Here is a 9,382-nt window from a genome sequence, read left to right on the forward strand (position 1 = left end):
ACGGCGACGCCTACTCTTAATAAGTCGTAGTAGTCTAGTAGATCCTAGTGCAGGGACATTCTTGTAATTTCGTTATCATTCACTCTCGACTGGGCCTGGGTCTGGGTGACTAGGCCTGGATTTTGGAATTTGATGGGAGTACAAAGCACTTAATTATTAATCCACATCTTGCGAGCGGTGAAGTGCGATAAGCATTGAACAGTTGGACACACGTTTCAAGGGACTTTCAATCACCCGGTGCTCACTACACCACTGCAGTGGCTGCAAAAGGACCCTACAGTTATAGAGAATTTTCACACTAGCACTTGCCATTTTCACACTAATCCACATCTTGCTAGCGGTGAAGTGCGATAAGCATTGAACAGTTGAGAGGACACAAGTTTCAAGGGACTTCCAATCACCCAATGCTCACTACACCACTGCAGTGGCTGCAAAAAGACCCTATAGTCAGAGAATTTTCATACTAGCACTTGCCATTTACACTCCACCCCCTCCCCCCCACACCCCCCCGGGTTGGACCGTGACTCTGAGAGTCTCAACCGTTTGGGATTGACATCATCAACCTAACCTCAAACTCTCGGAGGCCTTGGCCCAGATGATGTTGAGACTACTTCAAATTTTCATGGATGATGGTCCCACATGTTAGTTAGTCATTCATGCATAAAAAATTTCAGACTTCAAATCAGGACTTTACTCACGTGCACCAAAAGGTTGGGGGAATGATATAGAAAAAGGGATACTAAATAGACACCCATACAAAAATGGATCAGTTGCTCATACGATCACCTGATCATACGAGTCAGCATCTAATACCTATCTTTTTTATTTTCATATATACCCCTCTTTATCCTTGTAATGACAGAAGATGGGACAAGTACAACCAGGTGATCATACTAATTTACGCAAGCCTACCTACAGTAGTATGTAGACTGATAGCAATTGCGTGTCTCTCTCTCTCTCTCTCTCTCTCTCTCTCACACACACACACACACACACAAACCAGCTTGGTCAAGTGATATATTGTACCTGACTCGTGGAAATAGGTTTCGGGCTTAGGTCTCCATTCAAAGCCCCCCCGGTTCCCACTGCATTTCCACCCCCACCACCCTGGATTCAGCTCCTCTCCTTAGCACCCATCGCCCAGGTTTTGCCCATAACTACCTAGGTGAACACCATGTGGTGAGTCGATGATCCAACGGTTCTTAACGCCTCATTCTTCGAGTCTTTATAATGCTTTATTCTCCACACCTTTATCAAACCTTTAAATCATCGCTTTGCCACTTGACACACGCCCAACTATGAGCCAACCTGAGCACTAAGGAGAGGAGCAGATTCCCAACATCCCTGGCCAGCCCCTTAGATCGCCATCCTAGTGGCTACAATTATGCCCTCGTTAAGGAATTGAAACCACTCCCACCCCAGTCCCCAAAGAAAAGAAACTCTCATGGGCCATAGTTAGTGGATTTTTCAAACTTATATTTTACCTGGGCAAGCTACTCCAGTTGGATTGATCCCTAGTTAATAGATAATAGGTGCCCTTTGGGTCTCTATCCAGCTAAAAACAATTTAGTCTCATCTGATCTGCCATGTGCTAAATATTTAGACCTTCTTCACAAGTAGGGCCATGCTGAAAGAATTTACCCTTTGAAAAATGGACGAAACTGTATACGCGTATCTATAAAATGTTCCCTATTTTCAATCACAAAATTGGGCTATTAAAAGTTAAAACTATATGAGGAGAGGAGCATCAATCACTGTAGTAGTGTCCTCTGATGTTGGCCTGGATGAAACAACCCTATGAGATTTGAATCCAATAGACAAACTACCACAAAATGATGGCAAAATAATGCTCTGAGGAAACAATTGTGATCCCAAGTGCGCAGATGGCTCACTCCATCCCGACGGGACGGGCAAATATAAGTTATGATTCTCTCTTTCAATTAAGTGAAGGATCAATTCATGCCTGACAACAACTTTAATAGCATATGCTGTGAGGGACAAAAAGCACGTTTATACAACCACAATTTCAGATCAGAAGCCAAAACAGGTGCCATTTCATTTACTAGTAACAAAACACACAGCCGATGTATTATTCAAAAGTACACTCAATTCTCAACTTCCCAAGGTAATATCACCTTCCTTGCATCCAAAATAACCAAAGAGGTATATATATATATATATATATATATCTTCCAAATGTTTTTGAGTTTCTATGTTTCGCTGCATTCTAGTTTCCCAATGCTCTGACCAAAAGCCCAAATTTAACCAATGAAATTGTTCTCAGAGAAACCTCTATGCATGGAGTTTGTGATTCAGAGACCTATCCGTCAGCCAAAATCCAACAGCATGAAAGGAACACTGAATTTTTTCACTATACAAGTCTTACCATATTTACAGACGAAGAAACGAAACGGGAAAGCATCTATGCATTCATCAAAAGTCATGATAAAAACTCAACATTCATCTCCTTCGCTGCATTGGCCCTATTTCTGAGGATTCAGTCACGCATGGACCATCTGCAAACCACAGCAAAAGAAGATGCCAACAAAAATTAGAGAGCAAAAGGGGGTCGGGTCCCCACACCCCCCCCCCAAAAAAAAAAAAAGGTTCAAATGCACATTGTTGATGACAAGAATTGCACCCATCCAGTAGATCAATAATAAATTTGACCGATATTGGTTGCATCCACCCAAGCATGCAAAAGTAGACACCATTAAATCATCCACCTAGGTATGCAAGTAGACAAGATCATTGTATTTATCTATGATCAATTGGTCATCTTAGTACCCTTCACCGTTGTCTTTGACCATCCAAAAGGAAGCAAGATAACTGTTGGTTAATATCATCCAATTTGGTGGGATCTAAAACTTTGCACATGCACAATTCATTCTGCCATGTCGTAGGGAAACTGTCATTATGAGTGACCATATATACATGGAGATATCTCAATTCATGGGTAAGTTCAGAGTTAAGAAGCAAGACCTTGGATTGTCCAGAAAATTGCTAAAAAATTCTCAGGAAACATGGAACATCCATAGAGCAACAAAATTTTTTGGGTTCAAACCAAACAAAAACCTTGCTTATTTATGATCAAACCAGTACCTTCTAGATCGCACCGGGGGCTAGCAAGCCCCAAAGTTTCAGAACAGAACATTCAGAATCAAGGTGGCTCAGACTCCACCTTTAACTGTAAAAAAATCCATCATACTGTCATCCATTCATGGAGTGGCTGAATTCCCTAAATGCATTCATTTTGATTCTATCATTCCTAGCCTTGCCACTCATCCATCAAAACAGCTTCAACATTAGTTGCATGAATTATAGAATTCGTGTAAATAGTTTCTTTATTACAAAAATTAAGCTTCATAAAGCAAGGCTCGTCTTCTAACATTCTCTTAAATTCTGTTACAACAGTATCCATCCACTATGCAACAATCTGGAAGCACTTCCCCACTCCATCTGCACAGATCTAGTTCTGTGGTTAACCTCTTCTGCAATGCCACCCTCTTTGTTGAACTAGACCAAGATAGTGGAAATGGTTGCACTGTGTCATCTCTTTTATCTTTCCTTTTTTATTTTATTTTTTTGGACAAGTTGAAGTGTGCATCCCTTGGTCACAGATCTTAACCACAATTTTATTTATACTTGTCTTTCTACTAAAACAGCACTCCATATACTTTGTTTTAGTCCAATATACCTCGGAACAAATTCTTTCTTTCTTAATATATTTGATAGGCAACATAAAAAATATTTTATTAAAGATGAAAAATAATATGAGTATAACTCCCCTACAAATGATACAAATCATATAAAAGTCCCAACCATTAATGACAGAGAAAGACAATCTTTCCTAAGAGAATCCATCCACCCCTACATAACCATTGGTTGTATATGCCCAATTAATGAGAAAGATCCAATACCAAATGCTTGGGACACCTCTGGCTTTATATTCAAATAATATCCCTATGGATGTAATTAGGTAGCAAAAAAATCTGACCCCAATTTAGCTTGTACACATTTATTTGGATATTCATCCGGAAAACCAGATTTAGAATACAGACTCGATATTTAAAAAATAATAATAATAATGTCCACAAAGTTATCAAATACAAATTTTAGTAGACTCATCTGCTCCATTTAGTATCAAATTCAAAATAGTGTTAATTACTACAGAAAATATAACTTATGAAACTCACAATCAGACTTTCTAAACCTAGAATATTTTCCATATTCTTAAAAAAGGGAAAAACCCTAAGCCCAAATGGAAATTTCAATTTCCAGACTTCCTGCATTCATGGTAATTCCACTCCCACACCCCCCCCCCCCGCCCTTTTTTTCTACTTCTTCATGTCCTGCCCTGACATAAGTAGTCTATCTCCTGCAAGTTGCAGTAATCCAATGGCAACAAACCAACAGTGACTACAACGGGAGTGTCGATGTCTGAAAACTAAGCAGGATTCGAAGCCAGCTATGACACTAAGAAGCAATCGGATCTGCAAAGCTTTCTCAGACCACATACTAATACTTGGACAAGATAACTCAAGTTATTGCCTTTCTTAGGGATGCAAGGCCACATTGCTGCAATAAGGACTCAATTTGCTCAGCTGAATTATCACTTCTGCCGAAGTTCCCCTAGTCCTATTCCTCAAAAGCCTAACTTTTTCATGAGTTTAAGCTTTGACAGGGTGAATATGCCAGATGGTGCTGAAGGTGTTGGTGGAGGTGCTGAGGGAGATGGTGGAGATGCTGATGGGGCTAGTGGTGGTGCTGGTGGAGGTTTTGGTGGAGTTGGTGGTATTCCACCACTTGACCCATAGACTATGGGTTCCACTGTTGCCTCCTCTCTCGTAGCACTAGAGGTGCAAGGCCTTGTGGTCTCAACAATGTGATGGCCCACCTGGACACCACCACAAACCTATTGAGGAGAATGGACAACCGGCTTGAGAGCATGGATAGGAGCTACTGTCTCATGGATAATAGGGTGGGCTCCCTTGAGGCACAGATGCAAGAAATGATCTTCCACCTTGCCATTCCAGTGCCACCTTATGGAGCATAGAATCAGCCCCAGAACCAAGCTCAAGGCCAAGGGTAGCATCAGCAGCAGTAGGATCAGTAGGAGTAGTGGCTTATGTTGCCACTGTAGTTATAGGATTTTTCAGTTTATGCTTTCTTTAAAATTTCATGTTCTAGTTGTTAGTTGAAGTTTATTTTCTGTCATTTACTTCTGTTATTTGAATTTCTAGATTTAGGCTAGTTAGGATTTCCAGGTTTTTGTCTTTTATTTTGAGAGAATTGGTGTGAGCTTATGTACTCAGTTCTTGATTATAAGGAAACGGCTTTGACACCTATACTTGTCTCTTAATTGTGTAATTATTTGTTGTCTTTAAATTTTTTTTTTTAAATCCTATTTTCCCGAGTCATGGTTTGGTTGAGATTGTGAGTTAAGGTAGAGTATTGCGCTTTGATACCAAGCTGTCACACCCCACTTCCAGTAGACCCAACTTACCATGTAGGAATACTGGTGAAGTGAGTAAGATGCTTACCTGTCTTACGAACCTACCAGGATCCCTGATAGCAGTGCCCTAACAATCCAAAATCTCACAACACAACCAACTAAGCAGCAGAATCAAAGTATAACAACGGAATCATAAGTAGAATGGGAAAATCTAGTGATACTGTAAATATCCATAACCAATTTATCTATTTACAAATATCCATGACTTAAAATATTAAATTTAAAGTATACCATCCACAATCTGTATCAGAAAAACAAAATAAGCCATACACCTCATGGTGTCGAGTATGCACATACATCACAGGCAAAATCCTGGTCATACTCCCCTGCTTCCGACATCCACCAATCACTCACTTCGTACTCGGGTCCTGAGAAAAGAGAGTCACAAGCCATAGGCATGACTGTACCTACATCATCGTCTAAAAGGGGACATATACATGGGGTGAGCTTTCCAACTCACTCAGTGAGGGGTGGGGTTCATGCACAACCAAATAAAAGCAGTCACATAAATAATTCCTTGGTATATGGTGTTGAGGCAGTTCTACCTGTGGAAATCCTTGTACCATCCGTAAGGATGCTCCTTAATAGTCAGTTACCTAAAGGAGAATGGGTGAAGACCAGATATGACGAGCTCAATTTTCTCGATGAAAGACATATGAAGGCCATGGATAGTCTAAGGAAATATCAACTAAGGATGGCAAGGGCCTTCAATAAGAATGTGAAGCTCCATCACATAGAAGAGGGTGAGCCTTTTTTTGGGGAACAAAGAGGCCCAATTCATGACCTAAGATGGAAATTCAGGCCCAACTAGAGTGGTCCGGTCCATTCACTATCAAAGAAATTCTACCAAGCAAGGCTTTAAAGCTCACAAACCTCAACGGCGAAGAAATACCCAGACTGGTTAACATGGATCAACTCAAGAGATATTATGTCTGAAAGGATGAATAGCCCGAACTATGCTAGACCTGATTCCTCTCAAGGGAATATCCTAGTGAATTTGGATTTTCTCTTCAATCTGAAACCATCCAATGGATATTGAGTCAGATTCTGATATTGGTCATACCAAATGGATTCAACGTTGGATATGCCTATATCAGCTGACCAGCTCCCATCCTCCCTAATGTAGGACTAGATTGGACACCCAACTAGACCCAAAACTGCAGGAACTTTTAAAACAAAGAACAACAAAATCCACCAAGTAAACCAACAGCAGTATACTAACAAATCTGGACATCAGGTTCTAAAACTTTGCAGTCGATCCCAACAGCTTCAGGAAACTTCAACAGTAGAATATTAAATAGCATATGATAATCTCAAATTACTTATTAGAAGATTCAGTCCATTTAGGAACAAGGGCAGCAACCAACTTCATCACAGATTAGATATAACCAGAATCGATTCCACAGAACAGCAACACAGTGAACTCAGAATTTAGAATTGCAGAAATCAGTTATCACCAGTTGTAGGACTAAACATTAGCAGAAACTAGCAGAAACTAGGATATTAAATAGGCCATACGTAGCAGCAATACCACAGCAACAAAACCATCAAACCAGAACTTAATTCTGGGCAGAAATACAATCGGCCAGAATCAGAAAAAAACATCAGACCAGACAATCCCCTGGTCTGATGGGCATGAAATTTGGATCGAACCACCTTCAGGAAGGGACTAGCCTTCGATCAAAATTTGGTGGTCATCGGATGGTCAGAACTTCAAGAACAGCTAGGCCGACAGGGAGAAAAAACAGAGAAGACCAACCCAGAAATCTGCAGAGAAGTTAGATCACTTACCTGAACTGCTGGAGAAGAGAATCCAATAAGAAAACCAGATAATAAAAGACCCACCCGGACTTCTCGCCGTAGAGTGTCGATCGGATCACACACCAATCCCGAACCCTTGATCAAACACAAAGGTACAGCCATGGAGAACACCCAGCAGCAGCAACATGAAGTTTTTTTTTTTTTTTTAAATTGTCAAATCATGGCTCATAAAAGAGCCCTCTCCTTTATTTATACTTTATTTATAATGATGGGGAAGGTTTACAAATAATAGTAACTCTGAGTTACTAAAAACTACTTATAAGAAGTTACTAAAACTGGAATATTATAATCTAAGAAATTAGAAACTAGTAAAGACTTGAAATTAGAAACTAAATCTAGCACTGAAAATAAAAAGTAAATTAGAAACTAATAAGTGACTAATATCCCCATCAGCAGCCCCAAATCATGGGCTATCTTGGACCTGGACCAGGACCAGATATGGTCGAGCCAGTCAACCACTTGGGTCGACCTTGGTATTGGGTCTTCTCTTGTAGACCTTTGTTGCTGCAGCACCACTCCCTGTTTAAATCCCAAATGGTGCACTCCTTCCTTCAACTCTTGTTTTAGAAGGAAACAACAGACATGTGATTCTTCATTTAAGTACGGAAACAGTCACTTTCTATAGATCATTATCACTTTTCACCTCCCTAATTTGCATCCATACTCTTTCAAACAACTCAAGTAATTCCTTAAAACAATATCAGCCAAGTCATAATCAATAAAAAATGGGTTGCAGTCTCTTCATGTAAACAAATGACAGACCAGATGACTAGAATAATTGTAATCCTCTAATCTTGAAACATTAGATTCTGAAACATTCCTCCATAATTCTATCTTCATTTCTACTCATTCTAGTCTCATATTCTCATCAATCAAAATTGTATCATCCACAAACTAATGCCAAGAGGTAGAGTCTCAATCCTGACCTTGGTTTGGGACTCCTATGTTGAAAATGTACTAAAGTCTTACATGATTGTTGTAACACTATGTACACTTATTCACTTAAAAAAGAAGGGGGGGGGGTGCACTAGCTACAATTTCGATCGTAGTTGTCATGGCATCTAGGCGACCCAAGGCATTGGAGGAGGCCTGGATGCAAGGCAACTAAAGCAACAAGACGCCTAGGCAATGCCTTGAAAACGATGTTCCATTGAAGATATCCCTATTACATCATTATTGCAACTTGATACCCTTTTGCAGCCAATAGATACACTACCATATTTCTTAATTAAGTCAATAAAGGCCATGTAGAATTTTTTTCCCTCTATAAACTACTTCATAAAGTGAATATGCAAATCCACACACACATGTACACATGAAGGTAGAATTTTACCAGATTTGAATAGTTTCTGCCATTCAACGTCATCATCGCTGCCTCAGCAAAGGCTTGTGCTGCTTCCGCATCAGCTTCTGCCGCTTCCGCCTCTCCTGTTGCTTCTTCAGCTTCAGCCATGGCCGCTTCCGCCTCTGCAACTGCCCGCGCAGCAGCAGCAGCAGCCTCTTTTGCAGTCATGTGTCTCATCTTGGCCAGCTCTGCATCTACCTGGGATCTAGTAAATATCTTCACATCGTCTTTTTCTGAATCTTTCTGTCTTCCCTCAATGAGTGCCAACCCAGAGTTTATTCTTCGTCCTTCCAAGAAAATCGAGGTTGGTGCTATTCTGTACTTACGCTTTACCTTTCAAAATGAAGGGGAAAAAAGTAAGCTAGCATTCCAAACAGGCACAAAAATAAAAAAGTGGAAAGACAAAAATAAGGTCATAAACCAAGTTTGCAGTTAGAGCATATGTTCAGCAATTGATTCAGCTACCTTTGGTTCTAAACAAGTCCTAATTCATATTTTTAACCACAATGATTCCACTCAGCATATTTTCTAAGTATTTGTTCAAAATAACTTAGAATTTAGAAATAAAACTAATATTGGAGAACACTTATCTTGGAGAAGCCATGACACTGTCACCCGAGCAAAATATTAAAATAATGGTATCCGAACATTCATACGCATGGGCTGCATTATTGGAAACCAAGTCTGCACCACCCACCCTA

General features: G+C 40.1%; 1 protein-coding gene across 1 annotated transcript; it reads right to left on the bottom strand.

Moving 5' to 3' along the window:
* Positions 1 to 2,024: 2,024 nt before the first annotated feature.
* Positions 2,025 to 9,014, bottom strand: LOC122065160 (single myb histone 6-like; the record flags this gene model as incomplete). The annotated part of the gene is made up of 2 exons (XM_042628964.1): positions 2,025 to 2,516; positions 8,670 to 9,014. Coding segments are annotated over 2 exons (360 nt in total), but the record flags the coding sequence as incomplete, so codon positions are not given.
* Between the last annotated feature and the right edge of the window lie 368 nt (positions 9,015 to 9,382).

Source organism: Macadamia integrifolia, unplaced genomic scaffold (assembly GCF_013358625.1).
Source record: "Macadamia integrifolia cultivar HAES 741 unplaced genomic scaffold, SCU_Mint_v3 scaffold1907, whole genome shotgun sequence".
Taxonomy (NCBI): Eukaryota; Viridiplantae; Streptophyta; class Magnoliopsida; order Proteales; family Proteaceae; genus Macadamia; species Macadamia integrifolia.